Source organism: Arvicola amphibius, chromosome 5 (genome assembly GCF_903992535.2).
Source record: "Arvicola amphibius chromosome 5, mArvAmp1.2, whole genome shotgun sequence".
Classification (NCBI taxonomy): domain Eukaryota; kingdom Metazoa; phylum Chordata; class Mammalia; order Rodentia; family Cricetidae; genus Arvicola; species Arvicola amphibius.
The window spans coordinates 19582715-19605523 of record NC_052051.1 but is presented as its reverse complement, the minus strand read 5'-3'; the positions used below and the strand labels follow the sequence as shown (position 1 = coordinate 19605523).

The 22809-nt window shown below is 45.8% G+C and overlaps 1 protein-coding gene across 2 annotated transcripts in view; it reads left to right on the top strand.

Moving 5' to 3' along the window:
- The window catches only part of Dhx35 (DEAH-box helicase 35), a 58014-nt gene that overhangs the window by 21302 nt on the left and 13903 nt on the right, over positions 1–22809 (top strand). Inside the window, exons 1-10 of one of the 2 annotated variants that reach the window (XM_038329897.1) lie at positions 1015–1063; positions 2045–2106; positions 3041–3110; positions 4942–5001; positions 10099–10211; positions 11507–11603; positions 13175–13333; positions 16095–16305; positions 20164–20288; positions 22283–22337. In XM_038329897.1, the coding sequence (XP_038185825.1) occupies positions 2060–2106; positions 3041–3110; positions 4942–5001; positions 10099–10211; positions 11507–11603; positions 13175–13333; positions 16095–16305; positions 20164–20288; positions 22283–22337 (937 nt within the window). In that variant the 5' untranslated portion in view covers positions 1015–1063; positions 2045–2059. Of the gene's footprint in view, positions 1–1014; positions 1064–2044; positions 2107–3040; positions 3111–4941; positions 5002–10098; positions 10212–11506; positions 11604–13174; positions 13334–16094; positions 16306–20163; positions 20289–22282; positions 22338–22809 lie in introns of those variants that run through there. The other variant, XM_038329896.1, reaches the window with a different exon arrangement.

The window sequence follows — 22809 nt, the reverse complement described above, 5'->3', positions numbered from 1 at the left end:
ACAGCTTGGAATTCACAATGGTTGGCTAGTTAGAACTGTCTAATGGACTGTCTCAGTGGTAGCTGACAAAATAATAAAGTAATTAGCATAATGGTAATTGGTGGTAATCAGTTCATCACTGTACTAGAACCAGTGCTGAATAGTCTTGTAGAGCTGTGAGCAAGGTGCTCGATGAAATGAAGCTGGGTCCTTAGACACAGGTGCCTTGCATCCTGGAACACAACTGTTCAGATGAGCCAAGTGAACACTGTAGCCATTTGTAAGAAAACGGATCTTGATTAGTTAGGATTTCTACTGCTGTGATAAAACACCACGGCCAGAAAGCAACTTGGAGAGGAATGGGTTTATTTCAATTTTACAACTTAAGAGTCCACCATCCAGGGAAATCATGGCAGGAGCTAAAGGCAGGAACTAAAGCACAGGCCATGGAGGAGTGCTGATTACTTGTAATTGGAATTTTCTTTGGACCACCAACCAGCTCCCAATAAAGATGCGGAGACTTATTATTAGTTATGAATGCTTGGCTTTAGCTTAGGCTTATCCCACTAGCACTTCTAACCTAGTTTAACCTTTTTCTATTCCTCTACTTTTTGCTTCGGGGCTTTTTACCTTTCTTTCACTCTGCATGTCCTACTTTCCTCATTCCGCTGTGTCTGTCTGTCTGGCCCTGGTGTCTCCCTGGCATCTCTTTATCTTTCTTTCTTCAAGTCTAAATTCCTCCTCCTACTTACTCTCCCAGCCTGGAAGTCCCACCTACACTTCTTCCCTTACCATTGGATGGTCAGCTTTTTATTAGACCAATCAGGTACCTTAGGCAGGCAAGGTAAAATAGCAGCACATCTTTACATAATTAAACAAATGCAGCATATTTTCATATATTTAAACAAATGCAGCACATCTTTGCATAGTTAAACAAATATTCTGCAGCACTTACTGCCTTGCTCCTCCTGGCTTGCTCAGCCTGCTTTCTTATACACCCAGGACTACCAGGGGTGGCACTGCCCAGAGTGACATCAATCTTCAGTCAAGAAAATGTCCACAGACTTGCCCACTGGCCAACGTGGTAAAGGAATTTTCTCAGTTGAGGTTCCTCTTCCTACATGACTCTAACATGTGCCAGACTGACATAAAGCTAGCCAATACAGACTTTGTTTTCCAAATTTTTGATACCCATGTTGTCAGGTAAAGGGAATTTGTGTTGTGCTTATGACTTCAATTATGTGTGAACCAGTTAACATTGGGTGAATGTTGTAATCATGTGACTCTTTTTTTGGGTCCATGAGCAGCTTTGCTAAGACTTAGTGGTAGAACTTTCCACTTGCTTCTGTGTGTGTGTTGGGGGTGGGGGACGGCGGTGACAGCTGGAACCAGGGCCAAGCAAACTGTGTTAGAAACACATCCCATTTTTAAAGTCTGAGTGAAACGAGACTGTAGGAGAGCTTAGCCTTGCTCATCATCAACCTTGTTTGGGGTGAGGTAATGGCACCCACTTGTTACTGCTCATTTCTAAAGCATTTTATTAGTGTTTACTAATCCTACTTAGTCTTCAGTAACTTGGTGAAATTGTTATATTACCTCATTTGACACGGGAGGAAAGAGACTCCGATGCTAAGCACTTGGCCTGGGTATTTACAGCAGGTAAAAGCAGAGCTGGGCTCTGAATTCAGGCAGGTGACTGCGGAGCCCACGCTCTAAACGCGGCTCTGTCAGTGGAGGCCGCGGTTGAGAACATGCTGAGGAGCTATCCCACTTGGTGCATTCACATAGTAAATAATGGCAAGTGGGAGACTCGCTTGATTGTACACGGATTGCTGTTGATGCTAATTGGCATTAGGAACTAGGCCAGGTGAGCAGAGATGGTGTTGAAAGGTCTGCAGCCCAGTGTGGGAACTTTTTTTTTCAAACTTTGCTGAATGAATAAAGCTACTAAGGTGTTGTCTTTACTGTGCTGTGTGGATTGTTCTTGCATGGGAACAGAGCTTATACCTGAACTTAAATCATCACTGTAAATAAATTTCTCTTTCTTTGTATTTTTACTTTTTAGTTCCTTACAGATGGGATGCTGGTCAGGGAAATGATGGTTGATCCATTGTTAACAAAATATAGGTAAATGCGATTTCCTGTGATACCTTCCTAATGTTTCCAAAGCTCATTGTACACTGGGAAGCAGTCAGCTTAGCAGCTAAGATTCAGGTCTGGTCAGCTGCTCTCATCTGTCCTCTTTCCTGATGGTGGCTCTTCCTGCTCTTGCTAGTTTTTCAGATTTGATAGTGGTGCCTCTTACAGGCAGCAACAACGAGTACATAATGCAGACAAACAAAAACATGAGCAAAAGCAGGCCCACGGACATCTGTCACTAGTCTGCCTGTTGGCTTGTTTCTGTTTATCTTCCCTGTGACACACTCCGGGAATTGGGGTAACTACAGAACCATAGCCCAGCAGAGAAGTGACTAGCCAGTTGCTGGGCTGGAACTCAGGGCCTGCACATGGTAGGCAAGCGTTCCACTTCTCCCTCTAGACCGTGTTCTGTTGAATTTGTACACAAAGTGCAGCTGAGGGCTTAGCTCTTTCTCCCTCTCTGAGTATCTTGGGCATCTCTGGGAGCACCAGTGCTGCCCTGCAGCTTTGGTGTGTGAGGGATTCCGTCCCGCTCCCTCCCTGGCACTCGTGTTTCACCGCTGCCGTCCCTCTTTGGCTGCTCTCATGGCTCAGCATCGTTGAGGTAGCTGGGCTTTGTTACTGCATGTGCTCTGTGGGGTTAGAGGTCATGCATACCAGTTAGACCCAGCTATTAAGTTCTGGTGGAATACAGGGTGGGTGACGTTCTTTGCAAATAGTGTGTCATCATTATTTTCACTAAGATTGTTGAAGTCATGTTTCTAGTCTAGGAATGACCTCACTGGCCGAGAATGACGTGGGCTTTCTCTTGATTTGATAGCATTACATGAGTGATGAGTACCCAGAGGTCTCTTTGGTGGGTGGGGTGGGATTTTGTGGCCTTTGTCTCAATGCTTACTGAGAATGCCCCTCTAATTCTTAGTGTCATCATGCTGGACGAAGCCCACGAGAGGACCTTGTATACAGACATTGCCATTGGCTTGCTGAAGAAGGTAGACTCTACTGCCTGTATTTTGCTTTCTGTGTTTTCTTTTTATATTGTTGCCTGGTTAGGAAAGTAATGACAACAATTTGGAAAATCGAACAAATACAAAGGGAAAATTATCCCATCATCCTATCCATTCAGAGAAAAACACTAGCCGAATGTTGATGTGCTTTTCTTTTCTGTCTGTGCCTTCCCGCCTCTGTATATGTTTTGACACAGTGGGATTGGACAATGTGTGTAATTTGTATCTTGCACATTTAGTATTATATCAAGACTATTTGTCTTCATCGTGAAGTAGTCTTTGAAGACATTATTGTTATTATTTTAAAGATTTTGTATTTGTGTTATGAGTATGTGTGCGCCTGTATGTATGTCTGTGTACATATGTGTACAGGTGCCTGCAGAGGTCAGAAGAGGGCACCAGATCCCCAAGAACTGGAGTTACAGGTGATTGTGAGCTGTCTGATGTGCGTGCTGGGAACAGAACCTCTGCAAGAACAGCAGTGCTGTTAACCACTAAGCCACTTCCACGCCCCCGAAGACAGTGTTTTCGATGGCTGCACAAGGCTGCTGGGGTCTGCCACATTCTTCCTGTACTGTTACACACGTGTGATCTGCCACATTCTTCCTGTACTGTTACACACGTGTGTGCTTAAGTATATGGTCTTAATGGTAGTGAGCTCCCTGAAATGAAATTTGAATTATTTGAAAGAGGATTACAATAGCAGTTTAATCTTTCCATCAGGCTAGTGTATTCCAAAGGCTCTTCATAGCCACTTGTGGCTGGTGGCCACTGCCCGGACAAGGGCAGACTAGGAACCGCTTCATAGGGAAGTCTGCTGGGCAGGCCTGCTGGACATCGTGATTGGTCATGAGGCTTAAATAAGACAACACAGTCTTAAGATGACACCATACATTTACCTTTGTGCAAGTAAGAAAAGGATGCCTCTCCATGGCTGTCCACAGTGAGCTGAGGGGAAGGTGGGTTACGGTTAGACGCTTGCCACCTCCTCAGCCTTGTATCTTTGTGTAGCCTGTACCGCATGACTCCATATGTGCCCTGAGGTGACTGGCACACAGCTCGGAATATATACACCACTTTTGTTGTTATTTTATTAGTTTATCTTTTGGCTGATGACCAGACTTTCTGATGTGTATGAGGAATTTTCTCACTAGCTTATTCCCACCTAGGGAGAGTGTAATAGAGGGCAGTTCTATGCAAGCTTTGCCAGTACTGAGGAGCCTCGTGTGGTCGCTCCTGAGTGCGGCAGATGTGCTATATGCCCAGTGACCACATTTCTTTGGATAACTATTAATGTCCAGATTGATATCTTGGTGTCAAGATTTGTTATTTCTTGGTTGTAATGTACTTTTTCATACTTCAGAGTTTGAATATATGTCTTTACACTACCCTAAAACTCACATGTAAGGAAAAGCATTTATTTTTAATAATTTTAAATTCAGTCCTTAAATTTAGGGTTAGAGTTAGACAGTGGGTAGGGCTAAGACCAAAGTTTTAAATTTCCTTTGTATTTTGTATAAAATTTTTACTGGGTCATAATTAGAAAATTTTGTACATTTTCATAATCAGGAAGCGTGGTCTACGTCACAGTGATTTGTGATATCAGCAGCCAGTTGTTTGTAGCATTCTTGTCTCACTGATAAGCCTCCGCTTTGTTTTTGACAGGGTCTTGCTGTCTAGCCCAGGCTGGTCCTAAACTGACCCTCCTGCCCTGGCCTCCTGCTTGCTGGAATTTACAGGCCCGAGTCACCATGTCTGGTTAGGAATTGTACGTTGTTCCACTGTCACCATTATTTCCTGATGCCTTCTTTTCCAGATTCAGAAAAAGCGAGGGGATCTTCGCTTGATTGTGGCCTCAGCCACTCTGGACGCGGAGGTAAGGGCATCTCTCTCCAACCCCCTTCTGTGTAAACACTGGAACTGTCAGACATCGTTGGGAGCAAGCCTCCAGGCAAGGCATGCCTTTGGCAGAGTGACCTGCCTCTTTTGGACCCATCTGGTGCCCTGGATGTCCCATGATGTTCCTTTTCAACTGCGAATAGAAATTAGCCTGTAATTAAGCAAGGGAGTTGATGACCGCCCTCTCGCCTCGTCTCTGTCTCTGCTGTCTTTCTCCTCACATGGGCAGCTTCTTTTTAGTTACTTTTCAGTGTGAGGCCATATTTCTTGAGTTTATTTATGAAAATTGTACACTTATTTTAACGTTTTTGATGCAGTTGAAGCTTTTCCTGAAATGTAGTAGTTTCCACATTGTTTTTTTTCTTTTTTTATTTAAATTTTTTTTTGGTATGTGTGGTGGGGGCACACAGGCCATGGTGGAGATCAGAATAACTTGTTTCAATCAACTCTGTCCTACCGTGTGGGCCCCAGGGATCAAGGTTATCAGGCTCAGCAGTAGGCATCTTTACCAACCGAGCCATCTCTTTGGTCCTATGTTTTTATATGGCTGATTTACTCTCTTGATGACTAATATTTTATTTTAAAACAGTTCAGTTCATCTCTTTCTTTTGACCACTTGCTGTTTATATGGGCTATATGCTAAGGCTCCTGCTAGCTACAGGTGATCCATGCATCCCCCGAGTCCAGGGAAGGCGGTGCATGAATAGGTGTTCAGTGTGTTAAGGTGACTTAGAAGGCTGCTCTTCAGTCCAGCCAGCTGGGAGCGTCAAGAACTTTTCACTAAGAAGGTGGCATTTTAGCAGGGTTTGAGTCCAGGAGACCCTCACCTCCTCAGAGAGGCCTCCCCTGAGGCCTCCCCCCTGCTGCTCTGTCTTCTTGTACTGCTTTGTGTGTGTTTCAGTTGCACTGACTTGAGGTGCTTGTTCAGGAATTGCTTGAATCCTTGAGGATTTGGGGTTCTGTCTTACTCATGATTTTACCCTCTTGCGTTACACTGTAGGACAGTGATTTGCCTGTATTTGGGACTCAGGAAGATGATTCTCGTGTTGTGTAGAGACATAGGGAGTAGTTACAGAGATGTCTTCCAGGTTAAATGTGAGGGTCTGGCCCCTGACTTGTTCCTCTGTGTCCCTGAGAGGAAGAATGCAGACTGACTTGGTGAGAGGAGCCTGCTGGTGTATCCAGGCCAGTTTGTTTACAAGGTGTTGGAGCTCTTGGCTTCAGGCTGCCCGTGATCACCTCTGGGTTTAAACTGTTTATTGTCCTCTTGCATTAGCTGTCATCTCTGTCACCATGATGTATGCTGGAATGTTCTACACAAGTATTTTAATTTCATTTCTGATGCTGTGATAACACACCTTGACAACAAGCAGCCTAGGAATGAAAGTGTTTGCTCTCAGAGAGTAATAAATGCATGCATGCTTACTTCAGCTCACCTTTCACTCTTTGAACCATTTACTAGAAATGGTTACTTTCATGCATATGGGTGTTTTGCCTGCATGTATGTCTGTGCACAATGTGTGTTCAGTACCCATGGAAACCGAGAGAGAGCATTGGATTCCCTGGGACTGGAGTTACAGCTGGCTGTGAGTTGCCATACTGGTGCTGGGAATTGAACCCTGGTCCTCTTAATACAGGTAAATGAGTTCTCTTAATCGGTGAGCCATTTCTCTGGCCCCAGCTTTTTCCCACTTGTAGTACAGTTAGAATGGTGCCCGGGATGGACTTGAGTGCTCTCACATCAGTTAATACAAGCAGGGCACTCCCTGCCCTCCTGACAGACATGTCCACAGGCTGGCCTGATCTAGACGGTCACTCATCGTGTGAATCTTTCTTCCCAGGTGACTGTAGAGTGTGTAAGGTAACCATTGTAGGAGGAGTCTGACTTGCCTCTGGTTCTCTCCCTTGTGGGCCAGTGCACAGATCATCTTTGTTGTCTTTTCCTTCCTTCTTTCTCTCTTAAAAATTATAAACTGAAAAATTGACCTAAACAGGTTTAGTTGTAGTGAAAAGTATAATCCCCCCGCCCGGTACTCCCTGATAACCGGCAGCTGTGAACTGCTCATTGCTACTTTGCATTGTCTTTCGTTTCTTTCTGATATTATAGTATACTTACACCATTCCCACCCCCCTTTCTTTCTCTTAACTCTCCCATTTACTTTCCTTGCTCTCTTCTAAATTCATGACCCTTTTTTCATTGTTATATGCATCTGTGTATATTCACATGTATTCTTTAGTATAATCTGTTTAGTCTGTATTAATTCTTAAAAATTTTTATGTAGTGTTTGAGGGAGTCAGATCCATTGGAGCAGAACTTGAGTTACTGATAGTTGTGAGCTGCCATGTGGTTTCTGGGAATTGAACCAAGGTCCTCTGGAAGAGCAACCAGTGCTTTTAACCACTGAACCATCTCTCCAGCACCCATATGTGTATTCTTAAGTGAGAGGAAGAGGATGTTATTGGGCTAAGGAGGCCTGGTGTGAGGACCACTTTGTGGAGTGAGCAGCATAGGGTGTGGCTTACCTAGCATTTTCATCTGGAGGCCCAAGGATGCCCAAGTTGCTACGTCTATAGGGGACACAACCTTAATGTCAAGCTGTCTAGATGTATAATGCTGCCTACAGGTCACCTGCTCAGGTTTCACTTCGGTGGGTGGCTCAGCCTGTAGATGAGACACTGATGTCTGCAACAGGGAAGTGGCAGGGAGGCTGGAGGCTGATCAGGTAGTTGCCTTGATTGGTTTAGCTGCGCTGTTTGTAGAAGCTTGATTAGGGGAGCTGTTACATCCATAGCGGGTGTGGTTGCAAAGTTTTCCTTTTCCCCTTATCGCATTCTTCTACTTGAGCCCGTCCACACAGCAGTAGCTAGGCTGGCGGACAGTTACCCTGTCTTGTTGTTTCTTCAGAGGTCTGATCACTTGTAGAGAGATTAATTTCTCTCTTCCATCTGTTCTGGTGAGGGATTCTGAGTCCTCTGAGGTCAGATTCCCACATTGGACCAGTTTGCAGAGACTGATCTTGTTAGCTTGGGTGGGGATTGGGGAGGGCATGGATGGATGCTGGGAGCTATCTAGTGTGGGCCAGGTGAGAGCAGCTCGCAGGACAGCAAGCCGAAGTGAGCTGGCAGGTGGCCCAGCAAAGGGCTCCATCATCTCCATTTACTCTCACAGACTGTCCCCTTCCTCTCCATCATGTCGTTGTGACCCCACCTCTTGAACCTCACTCAAGTTTTCCAGGTGAGGGGCTTGCTTTACTTCTGTCTCCTTGATTCTGCCTCAGGGATTCATGTGCTCTTGAGAAATAGGTTATTGGCCTTTTAAGGAGAAAATTTGTTATTACTGTTTGTTTTATGTATATGGGCATTTTATCTGCATTTATATATAATGTTGTGGACCACCATGTGGGTACTGGGAATTGAACCTGGGTCCTCTGGAAGAGCGGCCAGTACTCTTAACCACTGAGCCTTCTCTCTAGCCTGAGTTTTGGGGAGTTATCTGTACATTCCTAGTGAAGGTACCAGATAAAAATCTTAAGGACACACTTTGCGTCTTTCAGTACATGGGATGTGTTTTTTTTTTAAAAGAGTAGCTCCTGGTCACCAATTCCAGTAGCTGGGACCAGCCATCCACACCATCCAGTGAAGTTGTCAGTGCCCTTACCTCTCTCACTGTTCAGTGTGTCCTGGTGGTGTCTGTGTCCAGCAAGCCCTTCTTAAAGTCCCCTCCTATAGTTCTGGGCCCTGCTGCCCCCAGTCTTCCTCACTCACTTCCTCCTTGGGGTATCGAATCTCCCCTCTTTCCTCAAGGCTGTCCACTCCTTCCCTGGCCCCCGGTCAGCTGACACGGGTGTTGGTGATAGTCTTGACTGTGTTGCTTATGTCCACCTTTGCTGTCTCTGAGCTGTCTGGAATGTTTAAACCTGGCCCTAGCGATTCTGTCCAGTACTGTCCCAACTTCTTTCATAGTCATAGTAATTGAGCCCAAGATATCCATTGGTGAAGATGTTTCTTCATTGATTAAGAAGTCAGCATGCATGTGCACACGATTGGAGAAGACACTGTTCATGCTATCAGATGGCCTGGAATCTATTGGGAAGTTATAGTAAATATGTATCAGAGACACACCTATTGTGCAAGAGGGAACCCTTTATGAATTGACAACCTTGTGCCAGCAAATGTGTGCTCTCCAGATTAGGGCTATCCAACAGTCTGGTTTAACCTGTACCAAACTGAGTCATACCTCATTTTTAGCTAAATAAAATACAGAGGGTGAGAATAAAGTAATACCACAGCTACATGGCAGCTTAGGGTCATTAAATTTTAACCCTTATTTTTTTTTTTTTTTTTTTTTTTTTTTTTTTTTTTTTTTTTTGGTTTTTCGAGACAGGGTTTCTCTGCAGCTTTTTTTAGAGCCTGTCCTGGAACTAGCTCTTGTAGACCAGGCTGGCCTCGAACTCACAGAGATCCTCCTGCCTCTGCCTCCCGAGTGCTGGGATTAAAGGCGTGCGCCACCACCGCCCGGCTTTATTTTAATCAGACCTTTAGAATCTCATTGAAATTTTCCCTGCAATTTCAATAAGAGAAAAATAAATTTTAGTGGATGTGATGAAACACACCTGTAATTTCAGCATTCAGGAGCCAGAGGCAAGAGGATCCTGATTTTGAGTCCAGCCTGGTCTGCATAGAGTTTCAGATCTGTCTGAACTGAGTATCAAGACCCTGTCTCCACAAAGCTGGCCTTTGGGAAGATGGCCTGGTGGAGTTGTAAAAGAAAAGAAAGAAAATTGTGACTTCAGAAAACCGCTTTGTGTGATGTGGTGGCACACATATAATCCGCTCAAGAAGTGGAGGCAGGGGGGTCCGGAGTTAAAGGCCAGCCTCAGCTATGTAGTGAGTTTGAGGCTAGCCGAGCTACATGGGGTCCTGTCTCTGAAATAAAATAAGCTGTTCTGCCACATGTAGTCTTCATTCTACTATCCCAGTTTTCTCTGCCAGTTTTATATTTTCTTTCTGTGGATTACTGTGACCAATCTTTGAGATAAATGTCGATAATATTTCTGTATATATTTATTTTTAGAAATTTCGAGATTTCTTTAACCAGAATGAAACCAGTGACCCAGCCAGGGATACCTGTGTGACCCTGACAGTGGAAGGGCGGACATTTCCAGTGGATATCTTTTACCTACAAAGGTCTGGTAATGCTTGATTCTTGGTGATGATGATATGGGACCTTGTCTGTCATGCAGAAGAATAGGGAGTGTCATCAGCCTGCAGCTTGGCAAGGGGTATTGTGCAGTGCCTGTTATCCATAGAATGCTCTGGAAGCTGGACCAGCATTACTGCTGAATTTAGTCTTGACTCTCCTGTGCAAATTTACATGCATCTGTGGCCATTAGCTCAGTTGGAGAGAGTTAAGTAGTAGGCTAAGGGGAGGTGGTTTGGCAGTCTTCTGAGTGGGGAGTTCCCAGGGTGCCATCAGTAAGGGAGGCACTGCTCAGTTGCCTTTTGGTTGTCTTCATCCTTAGCAAGGTCATCTTATTAGCAAGGGGCCATCTTAATTGCTGTGCCTAGTTTCTGGGCCTGGTCCAGTGCCTGATAAATCCAGAGAGTTGTAAACTTCGTCTTTGAGTCCTTCCAGCTGGAGGGAATGTCTGCTATTTCTGTTCACTTAGCCCTTGGGTTCTGGCCAGGGGAAGATGGATGTGCTGTGCTGACTGGTTTATGTCAGCTTGACACAAACTAAGGTCATCAGAGGGGGTTAGCCTCAGTAGAGAAAATGCCTTCCTAAACTTGGGTTGTAGAAAAGCCTCTAGGTGGTTTCTTAATTAGTGATTGATGGGGGAGGGCCCAGGTGAGGCCACCCATGGGTTGGTGGTCCTGGGTTCTCCATAAGGAGAAGTAAGTAAGCTATATTCCTCCATGGCCTCTGCATCAGCTCCTGCCTCCAGATTCCTACCCTGTTTGAGTTCCTGTCCTGATTTCCTTCCTTGATGAACAATGCTGTGGAAGTATAAGCCAGATAAACCCTTTCCTCCCCAACTTGCTTTTTGTCATGTTTCATCATGGCAAGAGAAACCCTAACTTGGACAGGGGCCTGGGCTGGCCCAATTTCCAGAACATTCTTCCAGACTGTTCTTTATTTCTTAGCAAATATAGCTGAAACCATTGTCTGCATGTAATTATGTATAGAAGTGCTGCATTTAATACTCTTTTTTTCTTTCTTGTGCTGGGGATTGAACCTAGGACCTTACATACGTTAGGCAAATGCTGTACTATTGAGATACACCCTCAGTTCTTGATTGCTGCACTTGTTAAAAAAAAAGGAGTGAACATTTATTTTACTTATCCATATGCTAATTACCTGCTGGGATGGCCCAATCTAACCCTGATGAGGTTTGGCTGCCAAGTTATTAGGGTAATTGTAGCTGTGAGTAATGAATGCGCTTGTTCCAGTGATGAGCTTTTTCCTCATCTATTTTTTCCAGTCCTGTTCCAGATTATATCAAGGCAACTGTGGACACGGTGGTGAGAATCCACCAGACAGAGGGAGATGGAGATATACTAGCCTTCCTTACTGGCCAGGTAACTCTACCCAGTCTCTCTGAGTAGACATGTTAAGGCAGTGCCAGAATTAACACGGAACCCTGTTCTTGCTCTCTGCGTAGACATGTTAAGTCAGTATCAGAGTTAACGGAGCCCTCTTCTTAGCCATTTGTTTCTTTTCTTCTCTTTCTTGTTAAATTATTCACAGGTGTTTTGCCTGCATTCTTGGTGCTTGAGGTGGTCAGAAAATGGTGTTAGATACTCTGGAACTGGAGTTACTGATGGTTGTGAGCTGCCCTATGAGTGCTGGGAATTAAGCCTAGGTCCTCTGGAAAAGCAGCCCATGTTTTTAGTTACTAAGCCATCTCTGCAGCTCCTTGTGTCATGTTTAATTGCATTTTGTAGTGGCTAAACTTCATAAAAAATTTGATGTCATTGTCTACCATCTAGATTTGTCAGGAGGTCATTAGCTCCTCTCTATTCTGTTCATATAGGGTTAATTGCATTTTTAAATTTAAATTTTATTTTACGTGTATGTGTGTGAGCCTTTGTGTATGTATATATGTACCATGTGGGTACATGTGCCCATGGAGGACACAAGGGTTCAGATCTATTGGAATTGGAGTTACAGGTGATTGTGTTCTGCCTGTGGTGGTAACTGAACTCAGGTCCTCTAAAAGAGCAGCAAGTGCTCTTAATCTCTGAACCATCTTGCACCGATGTTTTAAATGTATTAGCTGATTTCAGAATAAATCAGGTTTTACATCATAGGGGCTGTTTTGTTTGCCAGTATTGGATGTTGCACTAGGTACATTGTGCATTTTGCAATCCCAACCTGTGGTCAAAAAGTTGGGCACCCTTTCCTAAGTGACCTAACATTAGGAGTGGGTCCTTTAATTTGGACATCTTTCCAGCTCATTCTGCTCTCAGTTAGTGACCACATAGTGGAAAACAGCCGAATAAGCCAGAACACTCTTACGGTTGTAGTTCTGCTCAGAACTAGCTCCAGCCTCAGCCTTCTCCACTGCCAGACATTTCCCATAGTTAGTAATCTTTGCTCAGGAATGCTTACCATGACTTCATAGGCTGCAGCTTGTCCGGCTGCACAGAATGTTCAGCATGTCCGTGCACATGGAATGCTCTGTTTGCCTTAGTCCATAAAAGCTGTGTATGAATAGTCATTTAAGAATTATGTGTATATCTATGTGTAGTGAGTGCAGATGCCTATGTGGAGGCCTGAAGAGGGCATTGGATGCCCTGGAGCTGGAGTCAGAGGCAGAGTGAGCTGCCTCACATGGGTGGGTGATGGGGACCGAAATCCGGTCCTCTGCAAGAGCTGTACAGGCTTTACCACTGAGCCAGCTCTCCAGTTCCTTATTGTTTCTATTTATAGGAACTTGTCTATTAACTACAGAAGGTTTAGTCTTATTAATTGTACAGTTACAGGGTTTCATTCCTTTGATACTGTTATTTGGTAGCATTGGGTTTAATGTCATCCTGAGCGGGCCATGACAGCACAGCAGGTGACAGAGTTAAAGCCTGTATGCCAGCATTTGTTCTTATAGTGTGCTAGCATGACCAGCTTCTTTGGTTTCTGGTTCCATGTTTAGGAAGAAGTAGAATCTGTTGTATCCATGCTGATCGAGCAGGCGCGGGCGCTGGCTCGCACTGGGATGAAGAAACACCTCCGGGTTCTCCCCATGTATGCAGGACTGCCTTCTTTTGAGCAGATGAAGGTGTTCGAAAGGGTGTCACACAGCGTCAGAAAGGTGAGACTCCTGTTGATCAGTGGTGCTTGCAGCCATTTGTAATCACACTGACTCCCCTTTGTCATGTCCTGCTAAGATGCTTTTAGTATATGTATGTATTAGTGTGTGTTCATGTGTGTGAGCATTCATGTGTGTAAGCGTGGACGTGTGCCACAGTGCATATGTTGAGATCAGAGGACAGCCTTGATTGAGACAGGGTCTTTTGCTTGCTGCTATGTCTGCCAGACTAGGTGGCCCACAGATGCTGGGGTTTTCCTCCCTCTACCTCCTCTCACTGTGTTAGTTCTGGGATGACAGGCACATGCTACCCTTCCTGGTTTTGTGTGGGTTCTGGAGACTTAGGGCCTCACGCTGGCACAGCTGGCATTTTACCCTCTGAGCCATCTCCCCAGACCATTTTATTTTTATTTTATTTTATTTTTATAGTTTATTTTTATTTTGTGTGCATTGGTGTTTTGCCTGCATGTGTGGCTGTGGGAGGGTGTCAGATCTTTGAGTTATAGACAGCTGTGAACTGCCATGTGGGTGCTGGAAATTGAACCTGGGTCCTTTGGAAGAGCAGTCAGTGCTCTTAACTGCTGAGCCATCTCTCCAGCTCCCCACCTGTTTTATTTTTTCAGTTGAAGTGAACTTTTCTAGAAAGGACTTGTCTTTCAAATCTGAGGTCCATGTTTCTATACAGTAGGTCTAAAAGTCCATAGTAGGTAGTGTGGTGTGAGGTTTCTAACCCTGCTCAGAGAAGTTTCCGCCCTCTGATGGTAATTACCAGAGCAGCTTACTTCTGGGAGCTTTCCTTTGTCTGTCTCAACACATCATTACCTTAGCCTCAGAGACTGTCATGGTGGATTGTGGTCAGTCAGAACAAGGTAAAGTTACTACAGCAGTTCCTAATCCAGTTTGCCTTTAGAACCAAGTTTAAATCAGTTAAAAGTTCAGCCCTGAAATTAGGTTGAGGATGGGTGAGGTGGCAAGAAGCGTTGGATGGGAGGAACCAGGAGCCTGATTTCTGCCCCTCCTCCTTTCTTTCTCCTTCCCTAGGTGTGGAGGTCATGGCAGGTGGCTCAGAGTGAAGTAGGTGGGGACGGTGTGGTCTGAGGACCCACTCCCAGCCAGCTTCAGATGTTGTGGTCTGAGGACCCACTCCCAGCCAGCTTCAGATGTTGTGGTCTGAGGACCCACTCCCAGCCAGCTTCAGATGTTGTGGTCTGAGGACCCACTCCCAGCCAGCTTCAGATGTTGTGGTCTGAGGACCCACTCCCAGCCAGCTTCAGATGTTGTGGTCTGAGGACCCACTCCCAGCCAGCTTCAGATGTTTTGGTCTGAGGACCCACTCCCAGCCAGCTTCAGATGTTTTGGCATGGAACAGTCTGAGCCTGCCCGGTCATGCACGAACTGCACTCTGCCAGTCCACAGGCTGGGGTTTCACCCTTGAGTTGCTTTATGCCTTGCCCTAAGTTATTTAGCTTCAGATCTCAGATTTCCTAGCTGTAAAACATGTAATTAAACATTTTTATTACATTTATTTATGTGGTGTGGGGCAGGGCACATACGTGTCATGCACATAAGGACGTCAAAGTATACTTATGGTAGTCAATTGTTTTCTCTTACTATGTCGGTTCCAGGGATTGAACTCAGGTCCTCAGGTTTGACAGTAGGTACCCTTATCCACTGCACCATCTTCCCTGCCTCAGCAATAGCTTATACTATAAGCTATACAATAGTTTATACCATAAGTATAAGCTTATACTATAAAATTGGTTAGTATAAAATTGTAACCCTCTACTATATAAAAGTAGGAATATTTTCATAAAATGGTTTTATAAAATGTGAAGTGCTTGAAAAAGGTTGTGTGTGTTTTATATACCTGTTTCCAGGTGCATCAAACCCGGCAGGGAGAGCTGGCCGGTATGCACAGTAGCCAGAGACTGCTGCACTGCACTATAACAGAGATACCCCCCCCCCAGTCCCGTTGCCCACGCTCCTTGCACAGTGGCTGTGTTGGCACTATCTCCTTTTTGTGGCACTTCTCTCTGGTCCCTGTAGGGTTGACCAGTTCTGTTAGTAGGTCTCAGCTCACGTTCATCTTTCTGGGATGTTTTCTCTGGACAGCAATGTGAAGGGGAAACTTCGTTACACTATATAATGTATAATATATACTATGTAGCACATAATGGCACAGCATATACTATTACCAGGCTGTGCTTTCTCCCCAGTACCTGCTGCTTTCTGAAGTTAATTGCCTGATAGAGGTGCTTCTGCTGTAGACACACTGGAGCTTGAACTCTGGAGAGCAGGGCTTTCTCTCCTCCATCGTATATTCCTTAATCGGTGCTTGGTCAAATGCGGAGCCTTAGAGATAGTTGCGTGAACAAGTAGATGATGTTTCTATATAGTGGCTGTGAAAGTCCAAGGTTGTGTGCTTGTGAGGCTTTGTACAAGATGGCTGTTTGGTTGCATAAAAGAGAAAACAGACATTAAGAACTTACCATGTGCTCAGCGTTAGGGTCTAATCTCTTTCTGTTTGCATCTTCTCCCCTCGACAACCCTGGGGGAGACGGTGGCCACACTGTGTAGATGAGGAAGGAGAGCTTGGGAGCTTGAGGGAGCTGTGTATGGTTATAAAACTAGAACATTTCTACCTGGCGTTGTGACTCCTTAACTCCCCCCTCACAGCATAATGTTTGAAATATCAATATATCTTAGGGTTTTAAGTTTATTTAAACTGGAAAGAACCAACCAGCTGTCTTTCTCTTTTTGGTAGGTGATTGTGGCCACCAATGTGGCAGAAACTTCCATCACAATCAGTGGCATTGTGTATGTGATTGACTGTGGCTTTATGAAGCTTCGAGCCTACAACCCCAGGACAGCTATTGAATGCTTGGTGGTAGTACCAGTCTCTCAGGCGTCAGCCAACCAGAGGGCAGGACGTGGTGGGCGCAACCGCTCCGGAAAGTGCTACCGTCTCTATACAGGTGTGGATGGTGTTTCTTATCAACTTTGGATTTTCTGATAGTAGCCTGGGCTTTGGAGCTCAGGGCAGACATTTGTCCCTCAGCAGAACTTACCATAAAATCCAGCTCTCCCTCTCGGCGTCCCCACCGCTTCTTTCCGAGGCTGGCTCATTGACCCCGCACCTGCCTGCCTCCTCTGTTCTGACCTGGTGTTGGGCCCCTGTCAGAACCCAGCACAGGATTTGTACTTCAAGCGCTGTCTTCCCCACTCCCCTCTGTTTAATGTGCTGCGCTCTTACCGAGACTCCTGAATCCAGTGGCACCTCACGTCAATCCCCGTTTGTCTTTGCTGAGTTGCTCTGAGAGTCATTCACAGACAACAGATCATTGGCTCACTCTCATCGTGAGCCGTGCTAGGTTCTGAGGGTGCAGAGTGGAATTCTGGTAGACAGGCCTGCCTGGCCCTTAAGCAGCTTTCCTTTCAGCCCGCTGACACTGGGAAGCACAGGTACCGTGATGCTCCAGAGCTGCTGGTCTCTATGTCTCTTTCACTGGGAGTGGTACTGAGACCCCACCCCACGCCTTGCCTCTGCACACACCTTCCGAGCGTCTAGATGGAATTTTCAGGTCATTAATTCCTGCCTCTATCTGGTATCCACCTACAGTTTGCTTAAGAATCTGAGGGCTAAGGACTGCCATGTGTTTCTTTCTCTTCCTGTTACCATCATCCTTATACATTGATGTATAGCTGCCCCCCTTTCTTCTGTGGGGTATGGAACTGAGGACCTCACTACCCTTGAGCCTCACACCTGGGCCTCCTTTATTTCAGCATGTCATCAGGGCCTGGGGACCTAGAGCTCAGTAAGCCATGGACTGTGGCTACATTGTGGGTGGTATAGTGGTAGAGGCAGACCTAGGAAAAGATCACCATGCTCTGGTGTGGTAAGTGGCTGTAGAGGAAAGGGAGCCACTGAAGCTGAGAGGGTGCATTCTCCCCTGCGGGGAGCTGGGAAGCAGGGCCTATTTCACAGCCCAGGCAGTGTTTGAGCCTGGTCTTATTGGCAGCCCATGCTGTCCAAGTGGAGCCGGTGGGGCACTGGAGACTGGTTTCAGAACACCAGGGAGAGGGAATGGGACAACTGAGTCCTTTCATCATTTACGCTGTTTCTCTTAGGCTAAGGGTTAGTGGTGCTGGGTATAAATGTGCGTGGATGTGAGACAAGCAGAGAAACCTTTAATTCTTTGAGGAATTGCACAGTTATGGGTATTAGGAATTATGTGTTTAACTTTTAAAGGAACTCAAGTTGTTTTATTTATTTATTTTTGAGGCAGGGTCTCTCTGTGTAACCCAGGCTGGCCTCAGACTTGGAGATCTCCCTACCTTTGCCTCACAAGTGTTGGGACTTAAAGATTAAATGGTGTACCATCATTCCCAACAACTAAAGTTATTACTTTTTGTTTTATATAATTCTTTTGCTTGCATGTATGTCTGTTCACCACATGTGTGCCTGATATCTGAGGAGGTCAGAAGAAGGCGTTGCATGTCCTAGAATTGGAATTACAGATGATTCTGACCTGCCATGTGGGTGCTGGGGAGCTGAACCTGGGTCCTTTGCAAATGCCGTCAGTGCTCATAACCACTGAGCCATTTCTCCAGCTGCAACTCAAACAATGTTTAAAGTTGAGATGGCTACGAGCATCTCACGTGTCAAGGAAATCATGTGCTAGGACATGGACTAAAGCTGGACGGGTGGATTTGGGTGAAAGGTCACTGAATCCTCAGCCCTAGCTGCCGTGCATGGGTATGGTTGGGAAGGGCCCTGAGCAGTACCCAGTGTGTTAGTGCCCAGCCTTCACATTCTTGGCTGAGTTTTCAGATGGTGCAGCTGTGCCTTACTCAGATCACTTAGTTTTCCAGAACCTTCAAGGACTTTTCTTCAGCTCCCTTGTTCTCATTTACATTCTAGCGTGTAGTGATGAGCTGCAGGCAGGCCTGCTTTTCATCTCGCCCAGCTCCCGGCCGCGAAGTGGTGCCTTACCGGGAAGATTCTAGCATATGTCCATCTTGGGCCAGAGCTTCATCGCGTCTGGCTCACTGAGGAGAGTCATGGCGAGTCCCAGAGAGGAGAGGCGGGGCAATTGTCTGAGCCATCTACCTCACTTCCTTTTTCCTGTTCTGTCTACTCCACCTATCTAAATCCTGCCCTATCAAAAAGCCAAGGCAGTTTGTTTATTAGCCAATGAGAGTCCTCCATCACTAGCGGGTTCTCAGCTGCACTCGGTTCTTAGACATGCCCTCTGTTTCCCACTTCACCACCACTCACACCTTCCATGCCTTGGGCTTGTCTGCCTTTGCCCAGCAGATCCTCCCGATGCTCATGGCAGCCCTGGTGGAACTTTCCCCAGTCTCTGCTTCCCTCCGTCCTGAGCCTCCATGGTCCATGGGAGGAGCACCTGCTCCTTGTGGGGCTTGTTTTCTGGTCTTGATCCAGGTCCTTCCTACCTCTGGCCCTCCTGGGGCAGTGCCTGTGGCTTGGGCCTTTGCAGCTTCTGAGTGCCATCACACCTTCATCTCTGAGCATCTTCTCAGTAGGGCCAGCCTCTCAGCTTGTTTCTGCCTTGGTCAGTGGTGCTCTTGGGGAATGTGGTTGTCCTGGTGAGAGTACTGTATCCACAATGTTCTTAAAACTAAAGAACTTCCTTTTCTTCTATTGTCCGCCATCTAGAACCTTCCAGCTAGACCCGTGTCTAGCATTTATGTCACACAGTCCAGAATATCGGTTGTCTGTTTTCTCAGAGGAAACATTCTGAAGTTCTATTGGTAGTAGTGTTTCTCGAGGAGACTTTGTAGTTTATTTCCTCTCTAGTTAGCTAAAGGTTCTGGTCTAAACGGAGGCTGGCCATGCTAGTGTTTAGGAAGGGTATGCATCTGTACAGTGTTGGCTTGTGCGGGAGGATTTGGTGTATGTAGTCCATGGCCTTTCTGAATGTACACAAAAATGATTTTATGCCTTCCTTTCTCACCACCCTTTGGTCTGGTTTTCATAAAGTCTTCCTCTGACTCCCTGTCCTCTCCCCTCCACCCCATCTCTCTGCCTTGGGGTACTTTCTCCTGTTTGAGGTCACCTTTTGTTCCTGTGGGACAAGCAAGTACAGGATCCTGGGTGTGATGCTGCATTTGGCTGCTTGATTTAAAAGCTAGGTTTGTACAATTTCTGCTCTTTGTAATTAGGTCCTTTGTCAGATTCTGGTGGCAGTTTTGGTGATTTATTTTTACATTGTTCTTTGCTTATTTGTGCTGTTCTTGCTTTCTTGACATACTCTACCCTAAGTAGAGTTGATAGTAACTGGGCCTGATAGTGATTATCCAGATGCTTGCTGTTTTGGTTTAGTGCTTCACTGATTAAAAAAGACATTTGAAAAGTATCATTCTGTTATTCTGAAGTAAAGTAATGTGTCCTTTTATTGTTGTTGTTGTTGTTGTTTTGTTTTTCAAGATCGGTTTCTCCGTGTAGCCCTGGCTGTCTTGGAACTCACTCTGTAGACCAGAGATCCATGTGCCTCTGCCTCCTGAGTGCTGGGATTAAAGGTATGTGCCACCACTGCCCAGCCAAGTAACATGCTTTTTAAAGGGGTATATTTTCAAATATAAATATATAAGTATACACACACATATATAAAGAGATATGTATTCAATTTTTTTTGCAATATGTTTTTGATTAGAACGATCCTTCCTAGACGTAAAATCAACTTTGTGCCTTAGTGTTGTGCGTCTGGCCCCAGAACCACAGGGCTCTCGCTCGAGGCAGAGGAGGAAGACTGCTGGCATATGGGGGCATCTGGGTGTCCTTTGATCCATTTCTGATTTCCTGTTCTTAGAGGAGGCCTTTGACCAGCTACCTCAGTCCACCGTTCCTGAGATGCAGCGCAGCAATTTGGCCCCTGTCATCCTGCAGCTGAAAGCCCTAGGGATCGACAATGTCCTCAGGTTCCACTTCATGTCTGTAAGTCCTGCTTCTGGCTGCAGAGCTCATGTGGCTATGGTCTGAAGACACTGGTTGGGCACGCCATCGTCTTTCTTCCCCACTCAGCTAAAACACCACGTGCCACTTGGTCCTGTGCCTGGTGTGGGGCAAACCTGGCAGCCTGGAGAGCCAGAGAAATCCAGAGTTCCTCTTCCTCTGTTGCTCCTGTCCTTTCTTCTGGGGGAGAGACAAGTCAGTGACAGTCACAAGGCAGCTTGACTAGTGCTCAGGGAGACAATGGAAGGGGCCTCCAGCCCTGTTCCTTCTGTATGAGCTATCACCAGGCCCAGAGGGTATGAATGGGCCTGGCTGCCGAGTACCACGGCTGAGGGAGCTCAAGGCTTTGGGAGAGACTCTGGCTCATGGTATCTCTGGTGATTTCCCCAGGAAGGTATCGGAGTGGAATTGTTGGCCTTCTGTGGACTCCTGATGCATGGCTGCCTGGCTCTGGTAGGGTCTCAGCAGCATGTGCAGCCTGACTGGGTGCTCGCTTTTCACCACTGTTCTCTCTTGGTGCACGGATGTAGTGGTGGCTGAGTGGGAAAGGTGTTATATCCATCCTTCTTGTTGTTTCTCATGTGGGAGATTTTTTTTTAACTTTATTGATCACTTTATTTTTTATCCTTTCTATTTTTTAATTTTTAAAACAATCTTATTTTACATACCAATCTTAGTTCCCTCTTTTCCTCCCATCTTCCCACTCCCCTCACTTTATTGGTCACTGTATATTTCATATAATTTTTGAAGCTTAGTTATCTCTTATGTTTGTTAGTATTTTCCATGAGTATTTGTCAGCTGCCGACTTCTTTGTAGAGTGTGACAGTCGTGGAGTATTGTGTAGTGACCCCAAGTAATTACCCTGGAGCTTCTGCGAGTGTAAGAGCCGGAGAACACAGGCCCCGAGATGCACTAACGTGCTGCTTTGCTGTTCTGCTTTCTCACAGTAGATCTCCAGATACACGAGCCCTCCACTGAGCTAGTGTGTACATTGCCTCTCTGAAGAATGCAGTGGTAGCGGAGGGAAGCTTGGTTCACCAACTGCATGACTTGCACAGTGATTACAGTGATTCCTTGGCTCCCCTGGATATAACCAGTCAGGTGTAGGTCCCCACCGTAAAGGTGATATAGTCGGTCACTAGATCTAGACTAGGCTTGACTTTGTTCTCTGGCGAGCAGCAACGAAAAGGCCTCAGTTTAGCTTCTGACCCTGCATCGAGAGCTGCGAAGCCTTGCTCAGATGTCCTTTTTTCATTGTTACTGTTCTGACCCTGCATCGAGAGCTGCGAAGCCTTGCTCAGATGTCCTTTTTTCATTGTTACTTTCCTCATCTGAAATTGAGTTAAGTCACTCCGGTGCTTAAAGTGCATTTGTTGCTCTGCAGATTCAGAGGAGAGGCAGTGCAGTCGGGAATGGTACTGATCTTGTTAGCTGGCTTACTAGGAACCGAGTCCCTAGAAGGGACCCCTGATGCATGGCACCCGAAGTGCTCAGAGAAGATTTTAGAAGGAAGGGCAGAGGTGGCAGAGGTGTTAGGAGGAAATAGGTGTTGAAGGGCACAGTGTGAGATGAGCCTTGTTGCACTCTGCAGCATCAGCGTTCTCTGCATTTTCAGCAATTTGAACATGCTACTAACTCACCATTGGCGAGGCCTGGGCAGTAGAAGGTAGTACTCGCCCTGTGCTGCAGGGTTTGCAGCTCCCAGTGCGTGAGAAAGCTGAGGGGAGCTTAGGGTAGTGACGGTGGTTTAAAGTAGGGACTGTCTCCACTGATGGAGCGGGGATGAGGGAGGGCAGCTTGAAAAGCTGAAGTCGTGAAGAAAGTACTGCTGAGGGTGCTGCAAAAGTGGGGGGCCCATTTTAGAAGATACCAGCAGCATGGAGATGGGGTGGATAGGGTGTGATAGAGAGAGTGAGCCAGAGTGATCACAATTTTCAGTTCCTTGTCGAAGAGACTAATCTTGATGTGTTTTGTAGCCCCCGCCAGCACAATCGATGGTTCAAGCCCTGGAGTTACTCTATGCTCTCGGAGGTATGCCTATTTCTCATGTGTTCTCTTATATTATAATAGGTATGTTGTTGGTTCTTTTTTTGGTGGGGGGGGGCACCAACCAGCTCTGGAATAATCACGCAGAGGCAGATTCTTTGTTATAAATGCCCAGCCTTAGCTTAGCTTGTTTCTAGCCAGCTTATCTTAACTTAAATTATCCTGTCTACCTTTTGTCTCTGGGTTTTTACCTTTCTCTGTTTCTGTATACCTTTCTTTACTTCTTACTCTGTGACTTGCTGTGTAGCTGGGTGACTGGTCCCTAATGTCCTCTTCTCCTCCTCTTCTTGCTTGCTCTTTTATCATCTCTTGCCAGATTTCTCCTATTTAATCTCTCTGCCTGCTAACCCCACATATTTCTCTCTCCTGCCTAGCTATTGGCCGTTCAACTTTTTATTAGACCAATCATATATTTAGACAGACAAAGTAACACTGCTTCACAGAGTTAAACAAATGC